The 23,444-nt window shown below is 56.5% G+C and overlaps 7 protein-coding genes across 7 annotated transcripts; 4 read left to right on the top strand and 3 right to left on the bottom strand.

Moving 5' to 3' along the window:
- Positions 1-195: 195 nt before the first annotated feature.
- Positions 196-992, top strand: SPBR_07764 (uncharacterized protein; the record flags this gene model as incomplete). Its single annotated transcript, XM_040766018.1, has 3 exons — positions 196-448; positions 510-874; positions 954-992. 3 exons carry the CDS (start codon positions 196-198, stop codon positions 990-992), a joined length of 657 nt encoding a protein of 218 aa, XP_040616154.1.
- Positions 993-1,572: 580 nt separating this feature from the next.
- SPBR_06988 (peroxin 26) lies at positions 1,573-3,351 on the bottom strand (the record flags this gene model as incomplete). Its single annotated transcript, XM_040765243.1, has 2 exons — positions 1,573-2,644; positions 2,735-3,351. The coding sequence occupies 2 exons, from the start codon at positions 3,349-3,351 to the stop codon at positions 1,573-1,575; spliced, it is 1,689 nt and encodes a 562-aa protein (XP_040616153.1).
- A 2,097-nt stretch (positions 3,352-5,448) lies between these two features.
- SPBR_06591 (uncharacterized protein) lies at positions 5,449-8,221 on the top strand (the record flags this gene model as incomplete). The annotated part of the gene is made up of 2 exons (XM_040764847.1): positions 5,449-5,599; positions 5,685-8,221. 2 exons carry the CDS (start codon positions 5,449-5,451, stop codon positions 8,219-8,221), a joined length of 2,688 nt encoding a protein of 895 aa, XP_040616152.1.
- A 684-nt stretch (positions 8,222-8,905) lies between these two features.
- On the top strand, positions 8,906-9,820 carry SPBR_07663 (mind kinetochore complex component; the record flags this gene model as incomplete). Its single annotated transcript, XM_040765917.1, has 1 exon — positions 8,906-9,820. The coding sequence occupies one exon, from the start codon at positions 8,906-8,908 to the stop codon at positions 9,818-9,820; it is 915 nt and encodes a 304-aa protein (XP_040616151.1).
- Positions 9,821-10,466: 646 nt separating this feature from the next.
- On the bottom strand, positions 10,467-12,610 carry SPBR_06800 (spectrin beta; the record flags this gene model as incomplete). The annotated part of the gene is made up of 2 exons (XM_040765056.1): positions 10,467-11,631; positions 11,751-12,610. The coding sequence occupies 2 exons, from the start codon at positions 12,608-12,610 to the stop codon at positions 10,467-10,469; spliced, it is 2,025 nt and encodes a 674-aa protein (XP_040616150.1).
- A 4,962-nt stretch (positions 12,611-17,572) lies between these two features.
- Positions 17,573-19,325, bottom strand: SPBR_07001 (ntf2 and rrm domain containing protein; the record flags this gene model as incomplete). Its single annotated transcript, XM_040765256.1, has 3 exons — positions 17,573-19,063; positions 19,143-19,224; positions 19,297-19,325. The coding sequence occupies 3 exons, from the start codon at positions 19,323-19,325 to the stop codon at positions 17,573-17,575; spliced, it is 1,602 nt and encodes a 533-aa protein (XP_040616149.1).
- Positions 19,326-22,119: 2,794 nt separating this feature from the next.
- Positions 22,120-23,283, top strand: SPBR_07443 (RTA1 domain protein; the record flags this gene model as incomplete). Its single annotated transcript, XM_040765697.1, has 2 exons — positions 22,120-22,279; positions 22,475-23,283. 2 exons carry the CDS (start codon positions 22,120-22,122, stop codon positions 23,281-23,283), a joined length of 969 nt encoding a protein of 322 aa, XP_040616148.1.
- Positions 23,284-23,444: the final 161 nt, after the last annotated feature.

Genomic DNA, 23,444 nt, shown 5'->3' with positions numbered 1-23,444 from the left:
TTTGCGACGGGAGACGTTTTCCAGTAAGAAATCATGTGTATCGATGTACTATGCATATGGATAGCTCAAGCCATGGCGCCCGAGGTCGTAGATGTCGTATTCATGATTGCGTCGTCATGAAGATCAGTTTTCGGTCAGATGAAAGAAAGGCAGCTGTTGGAGCTCGGCGCATTTGCATGCAAGGCTGCCGACAGAATGGGTAGCTCCTGCCCCACTACGGCATGGCGTAGGGCGTGGGCCAATTGCGATACAGCAGGCGCCACTGACAGCCAGTGCCTGGCCTGGCCTGGCCTGGTCGGGTTGGAATGCGCTGGAAATGCGCTAAAAGGCGAACCAGCTCAGCGGCAGCCGCCACAGAAGTGGCTGGAAGGTGCAGTGGCAAAAGATGAGAAATCCACTAAGGCCGGGGCAGATCAGCAGCATGATTTTGCCGCGCCGGCCAGATTTGGTTCGTCCGACCTCAAACCTCAACCTTGACTTCACATCGACACTTTGACGTCTGACGGTAGACAACAACCTCAGCGGCCTCGACGATATCCAGTGGCCGCTCCTTACCTGCCCCAAGGCCACACCTCTCTCCGCAATGTCGCGCCATCACCCCGATCTCGTCATGTGCCGCAAGCAGCCGGGCATCGCCGTCGGCCGTGTCTGCGACAAGTGCGACGGCAAATGCCCCGTGTGCGACTCGTACGTGCGGCCGACGACGCTTGTGCGCATCTGCGACGAGTGCAGCTTTGGCAACTACATGAACAAGTGCGTGGTGTGCAGCGGCGAGGGCATCTCGGATGCCTTTTACTGCTTTGAGTGCACGCGCCTCGAAAAGGACCGCGACGGCTGCCCGAAGATCATCAACCTCGGTAGTTCCAGGACAGATGTATGTGCTCCCAACCCTTTTATGGTCATCTTGGACCTCGTGCTTTCCCGGTTTATGTGCTCTGCTAACACACACACAGCTCTTCTACCAAAAGAAAACAAATCGATCACAATACTAGTCCCGGCGCGGCCCGGGTTTGGGCACAAGAGGCTGCCGGGGCTATGTATATGTTGTGTGAGATTGTGTTGGATTTTGTCCGGTTCTTTCGTTTGTCATTGTTATACAATCCATCGTCCATCCGGTGTCTTGTTGCGTTGGACGGTATAGGATTCGAAAGCCGGCGGCATATGGTTGTTTTGATACCCACATGGGAGACGACAGAATGGAGAAGGAAAGGAGAAAATAAACGAAGAGAAGAGGGGCCTGTCCAAGGGCGGCTTGGTTTCATCTGCCTCATATATCATACGGTTGTCACGGTGAAATCGCATCTTTCAACCATACGGTGTTTTGATTTATAGATATAAATTGTTCTCCTATGCTCCTGTTGTGCCTGTTTCTGATTTGTGTATGATGCTCTCGTTCTCTTGATGCCCTGTTCCGTTATGCTAAAAGGCTATATATAATACAAAGCGCCCCTCATCGGCATGACATAAATACACATTAAAAAAGAAAAATGTAAAAAAAGACAAAGTGAAAGCTGGATACGTAAAAACGAATGACTCCCTAGAACAAAACTCCCAAAAACAGTTGGTTTGGTCTCAGATGTAACTAACCTTGACGCCCATGCCGGCCGTGGCCTTGACCTTGTTCCACACGCTGCCGAGGATACGCGCGATGCGCTCCCGGTTGCCCTGCCGGCCCAGAATAACCAGCAGGGCCACGACGAAGAACAGCGTCCGCAGCAGGACCAAGGGTGTGGTCTGGAACACGCGGCTCAGCTGCTCAATGAAGCCCTGCAGGTTGGCAAAGAGCATCGCCGTCCGGGATCCCAGGGTCGGCGGTGCAGCCACGGCACGGTTCTTGCCCTTGGCCGACTTTGGCTTGGGCTTGGGTGCCGACGGCGCCCGGACCGGCTTGGCCGATCCTGAGGGTCCTGAGGGCGCAGGCACAGGCGCAGGCGCAGGGGCCGACGAAGTAGGTGCTGTGGACTTGGCCGATTTGGACGACCGCGTCCGCCCGCCGCCCCGTGTCGAGGTGCTGCCGGCTGTGCTGGAGGGTGCCTTGTGCCGCCGCGGCTGGCTCGCCGAGCTCATGCCGTCGCCCGAGTACTCCACTTCGCTCCCTCCGATGCCCTCGAATCCACCCCCGTAGGCGCTGCTGCCACTCATGCGTCGTGCGCGCTCCTCTTCTATTCGCCTGCGCTCGCGCTCTTCGTTCGCGGCCCGGGTGCGGCGTGCCTCGTCGAGCTCCTGCTGGACCTGCTCTTCCTGCCGCCGCGTCTCCTCGGCCTCGCGCTGCTCGGCCTCGTGCTCTTCGTCCTGCAGGCTCTGCAGGGCCTGCAAGAAGGCCTCGCGGCGCTCCTCGTCGAGGATGGGGCTGGCCGTGATGAACTCGCGCGCATAGTCCCACTCGCCGTTGCGCCGCAGCACGTGCAGCGTGTACAGCTCCAGAATCTTGACGCGCGAGTTGAGATCGCGCGGCGTGTCGGTGCCGGGTGTGCGCCGTGCGGGCGAGCGGTGCCGCGACAGCGAGCGGCACTGCAGAGACGTCTCAAAGCGGCCGGACAGGTCGAGGTTGGGGGAGACTTGTGACTGGGAGAAGGACAGGTAGCTCTCGAGCCGCTTCTGGTTGAGCACCTGTGTCTTGGCGTGTGCGAGAAGGAGGGTGGCCCTGGGTAGTTAGTTGGCGTTTCTCTCGTGTGTGTGTGTGCGTGCGTATCGAGCAATGATAAAGAGCAAAAGCAAAAGCAAAGGAACATACAGGTTAATGACAACATCGGCGTCGACATCGCCTTCGGCGCCGTGGTAGCCGTTGCGGACAACTTCTTCCCAGACGTCGCCGTCGCGCACCTTGGTGCAGAGCGCGCGCCAGTCCTGTGTGCCAAAGGCGTCCTTGCCCTCGTCGGCCTCGAGCTCGACAATGGCGTTGAGAATCGTCAGATACAGGCTCCACACCTTGACCCGAGTGGTCCGCGACGCCGAGGCCACTGGTGCCGGTTCGACCACGGCCGCTGGCGTGCCATTGGCGCCGTTTGTGCCGTTTGTGCCGTTGGTTCCGTTCATCTTGCTGTTGCCGTTCGTGCTGTGGGCGTCGTCATCGTCCGAGTGAGGCGGCGTGATCAAGGGGAGGAGCGTCGTCAGTGCCTCGGGCAGCCGACGCGTCAAGAAGAGCGTCGACGCCTGGCGGTATGTCTTGGAGATGTTGCTGCTGGCCAGGCTGCCACGGCTTGCGTAGCCGCTGCGGGCATGCATCGACGCCGAGAGGGAGGCCATGGACGAGGAGAGCGAGTGGCCGTTGCCGTTGCCGTTGCCGTTGCCATGGCCATGGCCGCCAAAGGCCGGGTTGAAGCCGGCCGAGTAGGTGGTGCGGAACGCCATCGAGACAGGCACGCCGTGCTAGTGTTCAGCTGTGGAAAGAAAAGAAGGGAAAGGAGAAGGAGGCTGGCGATATCCCGTCGTCTCAATGAAGGGTTCGAGGAAGAGAGAGCAAGGGAGAGAAGAAAGAAGCGGAGGCAGTGGAGACAGCGGAGCGTGTCTGTTTTGTCTGGTTTGTCCTTTCGTCCTTTCCGCCCCTGTGTGCCCTGTTCGCTCGCTGGTTCAATGAAATCGGCCGCGTTCAACGAGAGAAGCCATGGGAACGCGATGCGTGGCGGTGATAGACGGCATGCTTTTGCTTTGTCGTGGTGCGTCGATAGGCGTGTCTTGCACTTTTCGCCAGCGGAATAATAGCGTGGCTGACCTCAGGTGCTTGCTAGGCCCCAGAAAAAGGTTGGCATTCTCGGCAGCAACAAGTTGAGCCAGTCGCTCTTGCCTCGGCTTTCAGCTGATCTAATTGGGGGCGCTGTGGGGTCGCTATTCCCTGCAGACACCGCGTAGTACTTGCTGTTTGCAGCGATTACGGTGGCGGGCCAAGTACCCCGGTTTTGGTCACAGGCCCGCGTTAGCGGGAAAAGAAGCTCTGGGGGCGTTCAGGTGCGGCGTTTCCGCGCTGTGGGCGCTGGACGGGCCCCGTGCCTACAGGCGAAACGCGCTACAACACAACCCCGTCCGGGGCATGCAAACAGAAGCTCTAGCGCGTTCTTCAGTTCTTCTCCTCTCGCAACTCCACGCCTACGTCGATTATTTCGTCAATCTCTTGAGCAGCTGACAGCGCTGGACCCCAGTCTATTTGGATCGCACTCCGTGTGGAGTGCCATCGTGTCCAGGAGACGACAGAGAACCTCATCAAACTATCTGCGGCTAGCGAATTGGGTCGGAAAAAGGGCCAGGTCTGGCAGTGAGTCCCGCCGGTCGCGTGGCCGCAGGACGGCGTTGTTGGCTGTGAAGACGTCGAACGCATGAACTGGTCTTTATTAAATACACATGTCTGCCCCAGTTGCTGGGTGTTTCATGGGGGATCGACACGATCGTGGTGGGCAGAACTGGCGATGGAGAAATTAGATGCAGAATCACAAGCCAAAACGAGTGTTGCGGAGAAGAGGAGTCCGGGGTCAAATCATGTCACATGAACTGTCACGTTACCTTCTTATAAAAGTCACATGACAAACGTCTGTGTTCTTATCTCTTATCGCGAGCCGCGTTGCCCATGGCCGCAGTGGGGCGCACCTTCCTCGTCACCCCACCAACGGGACACTCCACAGCTGTGTACACAAGCTGCCCACCAAAACCTTTGGCTGCATGATGCGTTGGGGTCCCGACGGAACTGGCTGGAAGGACCCCGATGGCAGGCCAATCAATTGCGCATGAGGGCAATGAGCTTACTCTGCTGTTTTGTTGCATTTCTGCGCTGTCTTGCGGCTTGCTTGGTACCCCGAAGAAAGAACAAGGGTCGTTTTTGGATGTTTTGCTGTGGACGAAGCTGCCCGATGGCTCTTTCCTTCTTTATTTACATTCTGGCTCCATCCTAATCCAGGCACTTTCCAACTTTTAGCCTGTCTCAGACCCTCACCACAACTTCACAACTTTACAACTTCACAACAGTCACATCATTCACACACTTGAACGCAGCCCGTCACACTGCCATTCCACACCGCACGACACGCCGCGCCGTCCGCTCCGCCTGCCAAGTACCTGCACATTGCTTGCAAATGCCTCTGTTGACGCCCCATACCCCGCCATTCCACGCATACCTCGAGGCCCCCAGAACGAGATCTTCGACGAAAACAAACTAGAACAAAGACGACGAGTACTTTCAATTCCATCGACTATTGGCCGTCACGCAACACGCCGCCGTCGTCTCCCGCTGGCTCGATTGTTTGTCTGCATTCCAGAGCCTCCGCACCTCCCTTTCGGTCGTCCGACGCCAGCGCATCAACCCGCATTCCAAATCTGCAAGTCGGATCCCGTTTTCAACTTTGCCCTTCTTGGGGCTTCTGGAGTCGATTCAAGCCTGGCCATCTCCCGTCGTTAGCTCAGTAGCGCCCACCGTCCGCGACACCGGCAGTCTCCCGCTACCCCCTCTCCGCCGCCGCCGACATGGCGCCGGCCGACCAGCTCGCCCCGGCGGGCTCCAGCTCTTATACGTCCGACACACTCAACGTCGGCGACGGGACCTGGGATTTCACCAAGAACGACTTTCTGCTGCCCAATCTTGTGGGCCTCAACTTTGACACCATGCGCTACAATGGTATGTACTGCCGTCCGAAAAGGGACGCCTGAACCACACACAAGCGCACAGATACACAGATACACAGCACACTAACAGCTCTCAGGAATGGGCAATCGCTTCTCCACCGTCGCGCAATACCACACGCTCATCAAAGGCCACGCCGCCATTGGCATCATTACGTTTCTGTTCATCATTCCCATCAGCGTCATGATCGTCCGCTTCCACAGCAATCGAACCGGTGCTGCCGTGCGCTATCACGCCTATCTCAACGTCATTGCCGTCCTGCTCGCGACCGTCGTGTTGGTCACCGGCTGGTTTGCCGTCGGCCCGCATCGCAGCTTGACGAACCCGCACCACGGCATCGGCGTCGCCATTTACACGCTCGTCCTGCTGCAGATCATCGGCGGCCGCCTCGTGCGTCACCTTGCTGGTCGCCATTCGCTCCGTCTGTCCATCCACCGCTGGTCCGGCACCGCGATTGCCATCCTTGGCATTGTCCAGGTACCTCTGGGCCTGACACTGTACGGCTCGCCCAAGGCCCTGTTCGTCCTGTACACGCTATGGATGACGTTTTTGCTGTTTGTCTACTTTATCCTCAACCACCGCCACGAGGGTCGTCTGCGCCGCGATGGCTACTTTGATGGTGGCCGCCCCAATACTCCCGCCAAGTCAGGCGGCGGAGCGCTGCGCTGGCTGGGTCCTCTGGCGGCCGGTGCCGGCGCGTGGGCACTTTGGCGTCGCCACAAGCGAGACCAGTCGCCAGATCGCAGCCGGCGCCAGAGCCGGTCCCGTGTCGGCAGCCGCAGCCGCAGCCGCAGCTACGGCCGTCACGAGGTGCTTTCGTCCCGCAGAGGGTCCGACAGCTTTGTCGAAGACGAGAAGTTCAATGCAAACCGGCGCAAGGACAGCAACGGCGGCTTCATGAACAAGCTTCTCGCAGCCGGTGCTGCCGCCGGTGCCGGTGCCTTGCTGACAAACTTCATCTCGAACCGTAGGAAGAAGAACCGGGACGAAGAGTACTCGGCCGTCGCCACAGACACCCCCAGCCATCCAGGCCGCACGGGCCGCCTCTCTCGCCCACCGCCTCGACGCAACACCGTACCCATCAGTAACGCCAGCGACTTTACCGAAGACAGCCGCACCAACCGAACCGGCTCCCCAGTGAGGCACCACCATCACCACGGAAGCATGGGTGCTGCCGCTGCTGGCGCTGCTGCTGGCGCTGCTGCCGCGTCTGTGGGCAACGCGTACCGCCACAGCAGCAGCGGCAACTACAACAACAACAACCGTCCCGTCACGCCTCGGCCTTCGCACCAGCGTACGCACTCGATGCACGACCCCGTCGACGGCTCCGACTATTCATCGTACCAAAGCCCGTCAAGACGCACACCGCCAGCCAGCGGTCGCATGGCCTCGGCCGGCAAGGGCCTCCTAGGCGGTATGGGACTCGGCTGGATTGCGAGCAGATTTGGGCGCCGCAACGACACTGCCGCACAGGAGAACGAACGCATGCGCCGCGAAGAAGAGGACCGCCGAGCGGGAACCCACGGGCAGCAGCGCTACACCGGCGACGGCTACGGCTCGCCTGTCCGCCGTGACCGCTACGGCCGCCGCCCGCCACCGTCCCATGCGCAAAGCTACTCTGAAGTTTCCGAATCGATCATCGAGCAGGGCGGCTCGCGGCCGTATGCTCCCGTGGCTGGAGCAGCCGCCGCGGGTGCCGCGGGAGCCGCGGGAGGGGCTGCTTACCCCCCGGTCACACCCGTTGCCAACCCCCGCCGTTCTCATTCAATGTCGCGACCTCGCCCAGACGTCGAGCCGGTCACCATGCCGGCGATGCCGCCTGAGTCGGACAGCGACTCTATTCTTCCTCAGGGTCGTGTACAGCGGTCATCGTCGCGCCGGCGCCGAGAAGCCGAGGCACTGGCAGCAGGAGCCGTGGCAGGTACGGCCGCAGGAGCAATGGGCCGGACCAACAGCCGGCGGAGAGACGAAGACAGCCGATATGCCGCGTATCCGCCACCAGCGAACCAGCCCCCCGTCAGTGTTAAGGTTAAGGTGCCACACGACCGGGCGGGCAACATTACCCTCCGGCGGTTGACCGAGGCGGAGGCAGCAGCCGAACGCGGAAGCAGCCAACAGCGGCGGCCCCATCCCAGCGACGATGCCAGCAGCCTGTCTGGGACCGATTCGCCCAGCAACCGGCGGTACCGGCGAGAGTCGAGCGTGCGCCCGGCAGAGCTGTCGGCCGAGCAGAGGACGGAGGGCTCCATACCGCCTCCGGCAGCGCCCCCCTACCAAGGGCCGCCTCACTCCAGCAGTGGCGTATTGAACCCGCCCAACCCGCCGTTTGCCGGTGGCCGGCGACCCAAGGACTCGGCGTACTTTTCGGGCGCGCAGGGCCCACCAGGGACAGCTGCTGGTCCGTCGGGCAGCAATCCGGCCGCCGGGCACACGATGACGAGCATCGAAAGTCGCGGCAGCCACGGCACGTGGAGCGCCATGAGCCCCTCACCGGGCGCTGGCGGCGGCGGTTCACAACCGCCGGACGTGGCGTCATCAGCAGCGGCTGAGCGGCGACGGAGGCGGCGGTTAGAGAGAAATGATGGCCGGCCGCAAGCCAAGGTTGATTACCAGTAGTTGACTTTGCGATGGCTGGTTTTTTGGTTTTTTTTGGATTTCTGATACTGGTCGCTTTGTTTGTTTTTGGATTTTGTGGATCTTGAAAATTTTGGTTTATTTTACGGCTTTTGTTTCACCGGAACTCGGACTCACCTTGTTTACATGTTTATATCTCAGCGTTGTGTTGTTTTTACAAGCACTATTATGTATTCTGCCATTTCTTCTCCAATTTTGAATTATTAATTGGTTTTCGTTTGCATCTCGGTTCTTTTTGGTTAATGGATTGTTTTTGAAACACTACCAAGTCGTACCCTTTACGCTGAATCAGTATCATTTTGCCCAATTATTGACAGTTCTTTTGATCTAAATTTATTTGTCTAGTGAAGAACCTGACGACGATTTTATATAAGCCTGTGACTTTGTGTAGTTTAATAAGGGGGCCCAGGGGGCTCTGAGGCCACTAACTGAGAAGCGCCCCAGCAGGTAGCGTGTTATCGATAAGCCTGGCCAGAAACGCGTCTCGGTCCCCAGCGCATTAAACAGTGAGTGGACCCCTCCTCGCCTTCTTGTCGCGACCTGCAACTTTAGCGGTCGACGCACAGCACAACCTCAAGGCACGACCGTCCCTCTTGTCGAATTGACACCCCCCATCTGTCGCGCGCGTCATACAGTGAATTTCAGAACAAGGACTGGGGAGCAGAAATGGCGGCGAACGAGGCGGCAGCGACCGCGTCGAGCGGCGCGCCAAAAAACGACAAAACGACGACATCGGCAATATCGGCAACGACAGCGACAAACACACTCTCGTCCGACCAGCAACGGCCAGTAGGCGACGGCGACGAGGTCCTTCCCGATGCAGACGCGGACGAGCAAGGCCCTGGCGACGGAATAGCCTCTCAAACGCAACCGGACGCACAGGGCCAAAACGCACAGTCACAAACACAACCACCACCTCCTCCAGGCCCCCGCGCCAGCCGTCTCCAGGCGCTCTTCGCGTCCAGTCTCGACCACACGCTGGCCAAGATCAGCTGGGACAACTTCGCCGCCTGCTACCCGACCGCGGCCGCCAAGGCGCCACAGGCCCTCCGCACCGTCCACCGCGCCATGGTCGACCGTCTCGGCGAGCTGTGTGCTGCCGAGTTTGCCGTCGTCATGCGCAACCGCGACGTTGTGCGGCGGCTCAATGAGCTGGAGACGTTGTCCGTAGATGCCCAGAAGCGGCGGTTGGCAGCCACGGCCACGGCCACGGCCTCAGGAGACAGAGGCACAGGCACAGGCACAGGCAGCCCACCCCCACCGCCCCACACCTTGCCTGCCGAGACGGTGCTGGCGGCACACCTGACACCCCAGCGCACGGCCCAGCGGAAGCTGCTGGAAGAGCGGCTGGCCGCCGTGCAGGCGGCCAACACGGCGCGGTTTGCCAGGCTGACAGCGCAGCAGGCCGAGGCGGCCCAGCTGGTGGAGGCGCTGGAGCGGGCCCTGGCGGACGCCGAAGGCGCTGCCGCGTTGCTGGATGGCGCAAGCGAGAACGGCCACGACGACGGGGTCGACAATACTCTGGTGGCCGAGTTGGCACGGGAGACGCGGGCTGCCGAAGTGGAAATGTCGGGGATTTAGGGGTGGCAGGAGAAGGCATGCATTGATGTATTTTACGATCCTGTTACGTTTTGGGCGGCGTCAAAGGTTGGATAGGTTTTTTCAGGCAGGGCTGTTTGGCTGTTTGGCTGTTCGGGTATGTGGTAAATCATATGTACTGTCGCATTGTATTTGTAGTTTGTGGCCCTAGCTGTCACATGTTTCTGGGCGCTTTTTTTCTTTTTTGTGGTTTCCTTTATTCTGGAATAATATGTACAGTTGACAAGAATGTCACTATGCACAGAAATGCAAAATATGTGCAGCAAAATGAGGGCAAGCGGCATGTATGAACAAAATCTCAGTGACAAAGGAAATGTGGCTTTCAAAGATCGTGAAGGTGGAAGAAACCCGAAACAAAAATAAAAAATAAAAAATAAAATAGACAAACAGATCAGGTGGCGCTCATGCTTTTGAATCCGCGCAGGAAGCAGAAAATGGTGCAGAAAAGACAGGAGAAAGAAATGGACTGCGAAACCCAGCAAACAAAACGCCAGTCATATTCCCGCAAGAGGAAAGCTGAGGGGAAGAAAGAAACGACCCCCGACATACAAGCATACAGACATAAAAAGGAGAAGATCAATCGTCTCCACATATACACATCTCGTCGTTGCAACCGCACCCAATCCACCTAGATTCTGGTGTTCTCCGTCCGAAGCACCTGGAACGGGCCAGGCTGCGTCTCAATCTCGCCGTAGCGCGGCGGGCTCACGCGCACCATGTTGCCCGTGCTCCAGTCCACCAGCCACTGCTTGCCGCGCATCACAATGTAGTTGGACTTGCGCGGGCTGCGGAACAGCAGCGTCGCGTAGCACAGCTTTGCATACACCATGTCGTGCGTCTTGGTCCAGCGGTGGCTCGGCTGCCACTTGCCTGTCGTCGCGTCAACCGCGTGGTGGCGGAAGCCAGCCGGTGCATTCATCATCCGTCCGGCGCTGTTCGTGTTGTTGCTGTTGCTGTTGCTGCTGCTGCTGCTGCCGCCGCCGCCTGGGCCGCCACCAAGGTTGAATCGCGAACGAATCGAACGGAGTGAGAACCGACCGCCGGTGCCACCATTCTTGCCTTGGAGATTGTTGTCAGGGACTGGGTTCCCCTGCGACAGCATGGCCCGGGAGGCGGCCTGTTGTTGCGCAGTCAAGTTGTGCAGCGGCGCCGTGGACGGACCGGCGACAGTCGACGCAGACGACGCGGTAGCCAGCGAGATGGACGAGGCGTTGGTCGATCCCAAACCAACTCGCGGAGCGGAGGCAGCCGCGTCGGCAGCCGTGATGGGGGCGGCGCCCGTAACCCGACGGGACTCTTCCTCAAGTACGGCAGCAGCTGCCGCAGCTAGCGACTGTCCCGTACGCACGGACTTGGACGGTAGCCTCGTGGGCGAGATGGGCCGCGACAGCGAAGGCGAGGGCAGTGCGCTAATCACATCAGCAGCCTCGTCGTCAGCACTGCTGTCACCGCTGGCGCTGCCGCCGACCAGCTGTTGTCTGTTTTCGCGGCCACCGTCGCGGTCACTGTCGCGGTCACTCTCTTGATCGGTCTCCCGTTCGCTTTCCCGCTCACGATCCTCGCCCCGTTCGCGATCCTGGTTGGCTTCCGCCTCGCGGTCGCGGCCGCGGTACCAGCGAATACGTTGCAGGCGCGGGATGCTCTGATCGCGGGGAAAGTCACGCTCGTCAATCGGCGCAGCAATGCTGAGCGCCGCGAAAAGGGCATCGAGCCACTGAATAAAGGTCTCCAGCTCCACACACGATAGCAGGAACTGATCTGTCTCGGCGCGGACACGAATCACGTAGCGGCGCCTGGTAAAAGACATATGCCAGGTCAGCTAAATGCAATAATAATAAAAAAGGACTAAAAGGACAAAAACAAAACGAGACAAGACAGAGAAAGGGGGAAAGGAGAGGGACGGATGACCTACTTTACATAGTCGGCCGCAATGCCGACGTCGGCGTACGACAGGTTATATCGTCTCTCCAGTCCGGCTTTGTGCATCCATGGCGGGCGGTCGGGCGACACACCCGGTCCCGTACGGGTCGTGCGGCCGGCCCAGCTGCGGTCCTTGCGGCACTGGTGGATCTCGAGAGAGGTGCCGTGCAGAACCACGTAGGACGTAGCCCAGCGACGATCCTCGGCTCGCTTGGTGGCATTCTCAATTTCCATCTTGCGCTGAAAGACGCCTTCGATGTGAATGTCACAGGAGTAGGGAGGCAGGACGTCATCGGGTGTGTTGGTGTGAACGGCGCCAGAGTTGGAAAGGGGCGCAGGCGCAGGCGCAGACTTGGACCTGGACTTGGACTTGGACTTGGAGGCCGTGGGACGAGAGGAAGCCGTTTCCTTGCCCTTTGTCGAGGACAGAACCGGTGTTGGCGAGGGCGGCGTCGTTTCCGACACGTCGCTCTTGCTGGCCGCTGCTGCCTCGGCTGCCACCGCCGTTGTTGTTTCTGCAGCCATGGCTGCTGCCGCCGCAGCAGCTTCTTGTCGTTCTTTTCGCCGGATCTTCTTCATGGTCGTCTCGTACGACGGCGGCGGCTCGGTGGGCCGTTTCTCGACGGTCATGACCTCGCGGTAGAAGTAGTCCTCCTCAAGCGATGTCCGGCGGGTGAGCGACGGGCGGGACGGTACGGACGAGGCGGATGAGCGCCGAGAGGAGGATGTCAGCACTTGCGTAAGCTGCTGTCCCGGCTCGGCGGCCGACTCGGAATAGGCCGGCGCATCATTTACAGGCGATGGCGGAGCCGAAAACTCTATGGCTATTGGTGCTGTCGCCGTGGTAGCCATTGTTGCTCTGTGTACAATGTCGTGTGTCCTGTGTCGTGTGTCGTCGCGGGGATTTGCAACCGAATGCGGCCTGGGCGGTCTGCAGCCACTTATAAATTGCAAACGTAGTGGATTGGGCTGTGCCGCTTGGTTGCAATCCCGTTTGTCGTCTGTCGTTTGTCGTCTTTGTCTCACACGCTATCTATGCCTTGCGTGCGTGAGTTCTGGCAGACGTCTTTCGTCCTATTTTTGTTCTTTCAAGTTTTGTTCCCCCTCCTCTTCTTTGTTTTTCTTTCCAACGGTTTCGTGGTTTCGTTTGTCGTATTCCCCTGGTCTTGCGTACGACCCGTATCCCGGTGTCTCGGTGTCCGTGTTGGGTGTTTGGTCGCTTGCCGCTGGGTGGTATATCGTTTCTCGTCTCGTGCCTTGCGTATTTACTGTTTCCTCGCGCTCGCTGTCGCTCACTCAACCCCGGCCAGCCCGGAATCGACTTTGGAGGTGGCTGCTATGCCGAAATGTAAGGCACAGTCATTGAGTCAAGGCTTGCTTCCAAATAAGGAGAGTTAATCAAGACAATTTTTGAGAATAAAAAAGGACCAGCAGAGAGGTAATAAAAAAGGAGGCAAAAGGCACGAAACAAGTGAAAACCAGGACGAAAAGATCGCAATTGCCGTAGTAAGCGGCGGGGGTGGAGTTCTCCCCGGAACGCCGGGGAATGATGCGTGTGAGAGTGTGAGATGTGGAAAGCCGGAAAACGAGCCCAGAAAAGAAGACGAAGAGACGAAAAACACGACAGTGCAAAATGGCAAAAAGAAGAAGAAGAAAAGTCAATTGGACACAATAAACAAATCAGGAGGCTCTTTTTGGAAACAATTGTTACGTGGGAAGGAGGGACGGGGGCGAAGGGGAGACAGAGGGAAGGAGACAACTCGACGGACAGACTAAGAAGGAACATCCCATACAAGTAAATTCAAAACGGGCAGGTACGAGTACGAAGTGATACGGTACAAAATAAGACAGGCATACGACGTAAACAATTGCCTGAAGAAGGAGGAGTGGACCGCCGAAATACAAGGAGGAAAAGGGTAAAAGTCTCCTTCGCCGACAAGCGTCCTCGGCACGTTTTGTATGACCTTTTGCTGGTCTGGGCTGGCGGCTGGTGTTGTTGGCGTGCGCGGGCGTTCCTGCTTTTCCTGGCGCTGTGCACGCATCCAACTTGGCAGGCAGTTTCCCGAAACGGCGGCACTCATTGGTCGTTTGCTCGATTGCCCGGGCCAGGAACCAGGAGAAGAAGGAGCGCATTGGCTGGGGTTGGGACTCTGGGACTGTACTCGTGAGGAGCGACGGGCGGAATGCACTATTTCCAACCTGGAACAAGGCGGCGCAGAAGGAGCGATCGAGCGAGAGGCGAACGGTTAAGGTAATTCTGATACCGGGGTGGAGAAGGAAAACGGGGACTGCGCCGGTGCCGGTGGTGGGGAGGACCCAGTGAAGATGAGCGTTTTACGACGAGAGGCAAGGAGAACGTAGTCATACAAAAGAAAGCCAACGTATACTCAGCCTGCGCTGAGACATTGGCGCGGGTGTAGGAAGACGTGCAGAAAGGCGGAGGCGGCGGAGGGCGGAATAAGGAAAGAGCATACGCAGACAGGCACATTATAAGACCAGCACCAGGAAAGAGCGAAAGGACCGAAATGCACCCCGGGTTTCCCTCTACCCACTACAGCGTGGATTGGTGTCTTTCCAGCCAACGGTTTGGTTTCTTTTGGCTCAACTTTGGCGTCTTGTCAATCCGCTTTTTTTCTCTATTTTAAATGTGAGTTCTTTTCTTCCATTGCTTGGTCTTTTTTACGAGATGGGGTAGCGAGTAGCTAGCAGCTAGCAGCTAGCCCAACAGTCCGTTCCGTCCGCAGCAGGAACCTCTCCCCCATTGGCTGGGCGCACCCACCTTCTACTCAGAGTATTGTCTCGCGCCGCTCCTTCCCTCTTCTTTCTGGGCCGGTCTGCCGCTTCTCTCACACTTTTGCTCTTCTCCCCTTGCGCTAAAAACAAATAAATGCAGGTTCACGATAGCCTCGAGAGGGGGTAAGAGTGCATGGACGGATGAAGTCCAGAGATGACCATTGCGATGTGAAAGACGAACCGCAGTGACGAAATCGACAACAAGGAAAAAAGATCGTCGAGTTGAGAGCACAACCTTTAAAGTTTAAATACCGTCGGGCGGACTTTGAAAAAGGGCAAGTAGGCACGATCCCTGCTGCCTTCCTGTTTCGTGCCCCAGATGCTTCTGCGTGCTTGAACTGCTCTTTTGGGACAAAGCTGGGAAGGGAAGGCGGGAGGGTGTCCAGAAAATGCGACGCTGTGGAGAAACGCCCGAGGCAAAGCGGAAGACGAGATTTTAATCGTTGTCAACCATTGTAATGCTCACAGCCCAGGAATCATACTGAATGGTTTTGCTGAGAACAATAAAGCGAGGTTTTAAGTGGAGCTTGCGACTGTGCTGGCATAGCTGCGAACATCGTTGGTCGGCCTGTGCTCTCTACGCTGTCTCTCTCGCTCCTGCACTTTCGCAACATCGCGCTTGCCTGTTCTAGCACGTTGTGCACCGGGCAAACCTTTCCCGTCTCGCCAATGTTCTTACCCGACTCGGTTGCCGGGAGGAGCCCTCGTCGTGCCTTCCAATCCATACAGCTGTCTTTTTCAATCATGTACTACTGATACATGGCTGTGCCTTGGTCAAGTCTGGAACTCGATCCCAAGCGACGACGAGCCGAGAGAGACCCTGTCTCGTATTATGGCCCAACCACGCTCTCGGGTGTCAGTTCCTAGCGAGGCGGGCTCGACGGGGACGAAGACGGCGATGGCATAACAATGGAGCCATGGAGCCATTGCGACATACGTTGGATCTAAGCTGGTGTCCTTCTGAGGGATATTTGTACGAGTTGAACCTGTTCCTCGTAGGGAAGGGAGAAGAAAAACGGGCATCCCCGTTTCCGGCACAGCGTCTTTGTCTTTGAAGGTCCCTCGTGCTCCTTTGGCTTGCAGTCAGACGTTCAGCCCCTGTGTTGTTGACGTGTCCGCGGTGATAATAACGTAATTGATTATAATACGTCTAAGAATGCAAAGGGAAGTGCTACCATTTCGCGTTTTGGCTATCCGGACGGGGTAACAGCCAACGTTTGTGGGGGGAGGTGCAAGGGGTGGGACAGGCCAGAGTAGAAGGGAGACTGGCTCCTCCTGACGTTTTGCCTGACGTGAGGGACCTGGTTGAGTGCAATCTTTCTGTCGAATGTTGTGTGTCGTATTTGACTGTATGTTGAATGCTCCTCTACACAGCCTTGGTTTCTTCGCTTCTGTGAATATGTCATCATCCAAAGTATGCTAACAATATGGCCCGAAAGACAGAAATCGCCATTGAACCACCGATGCTGGGGAGTGTTGATTTATGATATAGTGACATATAAAAACATGACATCGAGTTCCTTGCAGCCACATTCAAATAACAATGTTCAGGTATTCAGCAGAATTTCCCCTTTCCTACATTTACCTCCGTTTTCCATTTGAATGATTTTTAACGAAAAAAGGTATCATAAATCCCGAAAACAAATTGACATTAACATTCCTAAAAAAGAATAAATAATGTAAATAATGGGTTAGCTTACATGCTCAGTCTAAAAATGTCATGATAGGAGAGCTCAGTTTATGATAACAAGTACCCGTTCTCCTTAAAGAAACAGCCACGAGGCAGCAAAGTATAACATTGCCAATTAAAACCCGAGTTCTACTCCTACCAGGACACAACATGGACCACAGCATATCAATTTCGTGTCACCAGATTTGATGCATCATCACGCCTTGTCTGCCCAAGTTTGTTTGGTATTTGAATTTTACTATTTTTGGTTTGCTTATTACCAGGAGCAAGGTCCCTCTTTGGTTTGGGATTAATGTACAAGACAGATATCTGAGGCCCAGTCTCCTCATCACACCGAGATGGCTCGCGCTCTCTTGAGACCCAGGGTTTTGGTTGTTGATCTTTCAAACAGAACCAAAAAGAAGCCCTCTCGGCTTACCCGGTTGCTTTCAAGTAGACGGCGGTGTCTGTTTACCGTCTGTTTTCCTTCTCTGATTTTCCTGCGTTATCCACTCCTTCTCCTTGACTTCCCACACCCTCGCATCGCTGCGGATGCACACGCTGTAAACAAAAAAAGATACACCGGAAACAAATATGTAAATAATGAAAATAAAGTAGAAATCTCGCCCGCTGTTTAAAATAAAAAAATGCCCTGCTTGTGGGCAACGGCATGCAAATTCAGTCTTTGATAATGAAACCCAGAGACGGAGAGAGGGGGAGATGGACAAGACGGACGGAGAAAGAGAGAAATGGGAGATATAATAAAACGGAAGCTTTTGTGTATCATATGACTTGCGCCGTACCGAAATCCAGTCACAAAAGAAAGACAAACTTTATTCTTTCTCTCTTTTTTGAAAACGCACGACCCAAAACCCAGATTCAGACAGCAAATGAAAACAGCCTGAGAAACTCGGACAGCTAAGAAACACAGCTTGTAGCAGGGGAGTGAGATACTAATAGCAGGTGATGGTAGATGAAAAAATTGGTGAGAATAGGGAGGCGGGAAGAGTAAATCGAGTAGTAGATGGGGTAGATAGGTAGATAGGTAGATGAGATAGAGAGAGTGGTGGAGGTAGAAAGGTGGCGTGAAATCGACAATGCAATGGAAATAAATAACTCCTTCCGCCAAAACCAAATCCGTACTTTTCAACGGCCTGGTACAAGAAGTAGATGGGGGAGGGAAAAAATTATATAAGACAATAGAGAAGCTTGGAAACACAATGCTGCCGCTTGATGTTTTTTTTGGCCGTTGTTAGTTAAAATGTGGGTTCGGACCGTACGTCGGACACTGACTCCTCTCTAAAGAGGCCATATCCAGTCACAGATCCGAGCACCATGTTAACCTTGACCCTTTAAGCAGCAAGCTGGGCACCGCCGCGGCCACGCGAAGCACCGGCACCGCCACGGCCACGGTTGGGGCCGGTGAAGCCGCCACGACCGCCACCCTGGCTACCGTTGCGGCCCTCGTAGCCACCACGGCCGCGGTTGGCGAGGTTGCCGCGGTTGGGGTTGTAGTTGGAGCCGCCGTAGGCACCGGCCTTGGGGCGGCGCGCCTCGACGACAATGGTCTCGCCGTTGATGGTGTGCGGGTTGGCCGCGACAGCCGCCTGGTAGCCAGCCGTGGAGCCAAACTCAATAAAGGCGCAGTTCTTGGTGCGGCTGATGTCAAAGTAGACGACGGGCCCGAATGTCTCGAGGTGGCTGCGCAGAGTGGCCTCGTCGACCTTGTCTGTCACATACTTGATGTAGCCAAGAGCAGAGTCCTTGTCCTGCGGCGGGCCCGAGATGGACTGAGGGCGGTTCTGGCGCTTCGAGTCGGCGCCGGCCGTCTGCCACTCACCCGAGTCCTTGGCGTCGGCGTCGGCGGCCTTTGCGGCAGCAACAGCGGCCGGGGCGACAGTGGCGGCAGCGGCAGGCTTGGCTGGGGCGGCAGTGGAAGATGCGGGCGAGGCCGAGGCAGCGGCAGCGGCAGCAGCGGGTTTGGGAACAGCGACGGGGCGTGCAGGGCCAGCAGCAGCTGCGGCGCGGCTAGCCCAGGTCATGGGCTTGGGCGGGCCCTTGGGCTTTTCCGGCTCGGCAGGGGCAGCGGAAACAGGAGCGGCAGCAGCGGCGGAGGCGGTGGCAGGAACAGCAGCAGGGGCAGCTGGAGCGGCGGCAGGAGTCGGGGCAGGCTCCTTGGGCGTTTCGGTCTTCTTCTGCTCCTCCTCAGCCACCTCCTGGGCGACCTTCTCGGTGTCAGCAGCCGGAGCCGGGGCCGGGGCCGGGGTGGCAACGGCAGGAACGGCCGGGATAGCAGGCACGACAGCTTTGGCCGGGGCAGGCTCGGCAGGAGTGGCCACAGCCGGAACGGCAGATGACTTCTCAGCGCTCACCTCCTCGAGCTTCTTGTTGACAACTGCGGCGTCGAGCTTGGGCTTCGCGGCATCAGCCTCCACAGCCTTGACAGCAGGAGCCTGAGTCTCCTCAGGCTTGGCCTCCTCCGCGGCAGCAGCCTTCTCCTCCTTGGCGGGGGCGGCGGCAGCAGCAGCCTCGGTGGACTCGGCCTCCTCCTCCTTGATGTACCGGAAGATGTCGTTCAGAACAAAGTAGCCAGACTGCTGCTCGGCAAGAACGAAGGTCTGGACGAATTTCCGCGAGTCCTCGGACTTGTTGGAGATCTCGCCAATGACCTGGATGAGGATGTTCTCGAGGGAGGCCTGGGAGTCGACGTTGGAGACGCGGACCTTGCAGTCCTGGAAGTCGAGCTTGGCGATGCGTTCCTGGATGTCCTGGCGGCCAACGGAGATGTCGGCGACCTCGGTCTCGGTGCCGTAGACAAGCTGGGATTTCTTGCCGTAGAAGAGCTGTAGATGCGAAACAATGCAACGGGTCAGCAAGTCACAAAAGGCAGTGCAACAGAAGCAGATGTAGGTGTATACTGACATGCAGGCGGTTGGGGTTCTTGCTGAGGGTGGTGTAGTACTGCTCGACAAAGTACCAGCCGACCTCGTCCTTGGACAGGCCCCTGCGATCCTGTTAGCTCAACGCGTCTCTCGATGCCCGTGGGGTAGCCGGAGCTTGCTGATGGACCACTTACTCGTTGTGGTTGGTCCCGTTTGTAGCCATTGTGTACGACAAATGTGATGTAGATGTGAGGTAGTCGAAGACGGGAAACACGAAAGCTTCTGGATGGACAAGCTGGGTCGGCTAGAGTTTGGCAAGATGGCTTGGCGAGTGTGCAGCGTGCAAAGATGGGACGGCGGCGGTCGACGTGAGGCAACGAAGGCGATGGCGAAGTGGAAGATGATCTCAAAAGAAAGAGATGGAGGACGTTCGGCAACAAAAGACACGGGTTGGGCGATGGACCAAGACGAGATCCAAACGATAGCGATAACGGTAGGAGACGGGAAAGCAAACAAAAGAGCCGAAGAGGGTGAGAACCGGCAACTATGGAGAAAGCACAGAAAGGAGGGATTGCGAAACGAAAATAAGAAAAAGAAAAGGAGACCGGAAGAGAGTCTGGAGCTGTGTCTGGGGTTGATGGGTAGCAAAGGGTGGATTGTCCGATGAAGGAGGAGGTTCGATCGGCTTCGAGAGGTTGATGGATGGAGATGTGAGGGGAGGGAAACGGGAGGGGGTGATGGTTGCACGATTGGCGTTGTGAAGTAATGCGAGGTTGAGGTTGGCTGTCAAGTTGTGTGCAGGCGACGAGAAAAAATATTGTCAGTAGAAAGACGAAAAGACGCACGAGGGGAGCAGCTAAGAAAAGTGGATCCTTGGTCCGCGAAGAAGGAGACAGAATCGCTGTGCGGCAGGCGCGACTGGGAAAAAGTGGAACCGGGGTTTTCTGCTTGTCGACTGTGGACCTGCAGCCAGGCCCCCAAACTGTCGACGTGTGCCGGTGGAGCTAGCTGCACGTCAGTGCCCTGTGTTCAGACGTTCTTCCAAATCTGCCATGAGGCTGATGTAGCAGAGAGGCGTTTGGCAAGTGAATGTGCATGTCACAAGAAGTACGACAAACCACGACGTCCGGATGGAAACCATCACGTGACCATTGTTGATAGGCCTCTGAGGCTCTCCAGACGGGCAATCGCACCTGCAGTCTGGCCGTGGAACCATGGTTGTGCCGCTCTTTCCCCTCCAAGAGACGCTCCTTCCGGGCGTGTCAATGGACTGGCACAAGACGGCTATCTGCGAAGCATCGTGGGACTTGTAAGCACTGCACATGACTCATCACGTGAAAATGTCGACTCGGATCACGTCGGCGCCCGGACACACACTACGCCGATAGAGAGGCAGCCACGCGGCAGGCCATCCTTCACAGCTCAAGACATAATACGAACTAGCTCGTGTTTGTGGGAAGAATGCGCAGCAGCATCAATGTGATGCTTCATTCTTTCGTTTTTTTCTTTTTTTCTTTTGCCTTTTTTTTCCTTTTCAGAGGCTGGCGAGGACGCCAGTAGGGTGAAGTGTTCTTTCGTGTGTGGAAATGGACCAGCAGCAGGGACGCCGCTGCAATTGATATGCCAAACAAAATCAACGGCGTGAGGTTGCGTTCTCATTAGAGAATACTCGATCGATGAAGCAGTGACATCGGGCGGACAACTTATTGCTGCGAATAACGGAAAGGAGGAAGAGTAAAACACCAACGTTCTGGGCACAACCGCATTAAAGTCGGCATAGGGCAGAAGAGATTCGGCGATTTTATACACAATCCGCTCTGATGGCCGAAATCGCCGACCCCGACGGGCTTTGCGGCCTTTTCAAAACCAAGAAGAACGTGGTACGGAACAGACCCGACGTTATTTTGGATCGGCGTCTGGGCATCTGGACGCGTATGCCCGTCTAATTGTTTGCTTATCGGGCGTAAACGTATGGTGTCGTATCTCCTTCGTCTATTACGTTGTTGTTGCAGTTTGGCATTGGGGCTTAGATTTTCGGGCGTCACAGACAGCATCGGTTACTAGGCCAATATTGCCGTCAGTATGGAACGATGCTTTTAAGCTTTCCATCTAACCTGTCAAGTTGCTGACGCGTGGGAAAAACTGGAAAAGGTTGTGCTCGTTGATGACGGCGCTTCGTCAAAGCGTCTGAAAAGGTGCATACTATTTTGGTTAAGTCGGTTCTTATTTGCCCGTATTTTCACGAGGAATGGAAAAACAGCTGCAATGAAATAAAAATAGGACGAACAGAATGTCGACCAGGATGCTCAATGACAACATACCAAGCGGTCCATGTCCGGCCCTGGCCAATCCCGTCAGATGCCATCTTGCAATTACTCTGTAGACGCCATCTCTCATTCTCATCATCAACTGTTCCTCGCATATTGTAACCTGAAATAATCTTAGTGGCTTGGCTTTGCTATCACTCACTACGGATTTTTCTTTTCCTCCGTCTTCTTCTTCTTCCTCGTTGTTTTGTCTTTCTTTCTAGTCTTTCTTCTCTTTTCGTCAGCTCCTGAATAACCTTAAACCGGGAACTGGTTAGACGCCGGGGCTGGCTGGTACTGTCGTTTCAGGGCACCAGCCTGACTGGACACCTTGCTGCGCCCGGAAATTACAAAGTAACAGGACGCATAAGCCGGTGGCTTTTGTCCGATGCCCCGTCATTGTTGTCTGCTGCCTAACCCGTATATAACTGTGTTTGCGCCGTGGCCCGTTCCCCTTTTTGCTGTTTTATTCCCGAGTATCGTCAACATCGATGCCGCGTCCTGTATTCGCCGGATAACAACCGGTTTTGTTTCCTTTTTTGTTGTTTGCATTCTGATTTTTTTTTTAATTTTTTTTTACTCCGTTTCTGACCCTCCTGTACGCCTCTATTTCATTTGTTTTCAGTTGGTTTTCTACAATTTCCTCGTCCTCGATTCGACACCTATTTTCTTCGTCCCTCGCGAGCCGACCTCCCTGCCTCATCTGCCACCATGTCGCCCTCGCTCACAAACTACTACCCCTTTTTTGAACCGTCTCCTGCGGCGGCGGGAGTCACGTTTGGCCTTTTCGCCATCGGGTTCCTTGTATCAACGTATCAGACCATTCGGCTCAAATCGTGGATCTGGTTTGTGATGCTTCTCGCAATCCTCAGTAAGTCGTTCCTTCTTGTTCAAGCACTGCATATTGTAACCCACCTGCACTTTACGCCGCCCGTTGCCTCTCTTTCCCTCGGCATACCCATCCCCCTCCCTCTTTCCTTCCCTTTTCATCGTAACAGAAAGTAGGTACACAAGTGCACACCGTTCTTTCCTGTTCGTGGTACTGACCACTCTTCGTTCTTTCCAGTGGAGACGGTTGGCTATGGTGCCCGCATTGCATCGGCCAAAAATGTCACCAGCCGCAACGTCTACATCATACAGTTCTGTCTCATCATCCTTGCGCCGGTGTTTATGGCCGGCATCGTGTACGTCGCGTTCGGCCGCATCGTGTTCCATGTCGTGCCGCCCGCAGCCCGCACCGCGAGGCTCCTGTGGGTGCCCGCGCGCTGGCTGACCCCCATCTTCGTCGGCTTCGACATTTTCGCCCTCTTCCTTCAGCTCATCGGCGCCGTCATCATCTCCGGAACGCAGGTGACGACACCCAACGCCGCTTCGAAGCTGAAGACTGGCAAGGACGTTGCCCTGGCGGGCGTCAGCATGCAGATTGGTGCCTTTGGCCTGTTCACCATCATTGCGGCGCGCTTCCACTTTACGTCGCGCCGCTTCGTCGCGGATCTCGAGCGCCGATTCCGCGCCGTGCCGGGCGGCAAGTTTGTGACGCTCGAGGGCAGCGAGCGCAGGTTCAAGCCGCGCTGGCGCACGCTGCTGTATGCCATCAACTTCTCGTGCGCCATGATCATCGTGCGGTCCATCTACCGCGAGATTGATTTCTCCATGGGAAAGCAGGGCTACACGCAGAAGTACGAGTGGGTTCCGTACGTGCTTGACGCCCTCCCCATGATCCTCCTTGTGATTGTCTACACCATCACTCCGCCTGGTGCCTACGTCTCCATGGGCTTCCGCCAGCAGTCCAAGACGACGGACCTGCCGCCGCTGCCTCAGGGGTTGCACGACGCCGCGACCTACGGCTTGGAATCAATGCCACTCCGCCAGTAACCCGTGTCTGGCTCGGCATGGCAGGTTTCTTCCTTTACATGTCTATGGCTTACGTATATCCGCCCACAATATGTACCGCGTTGCGTCTGTTGCTCTCTGCCCATTTTCCAACATTTGACTCTGCGGCCTTTCCTCTTATCGTTTCATCTATCAGTAGTGTC

Source organism: Sporothrix brasiliensis (assembly GCF_000820605.1).
Source record: "Sporothrix brasiliensis 5110 chromosome Unknown Cont20, whole genome shotgun sequence".
In the NCBI taxonomy this organism is placed as follows: Eukaryota; Fungi; Ascomycota; class Sordariomycetes; order Ophiostomatales; family Ophiostomataceae; genus Sporothrix; species Sporothrix brasiliensis.
The sequence above is the reverse complement of the archived record's forward strand: the minus strand, read 5'-3'. Positions and strand labels throughout refer to the sequence as shown.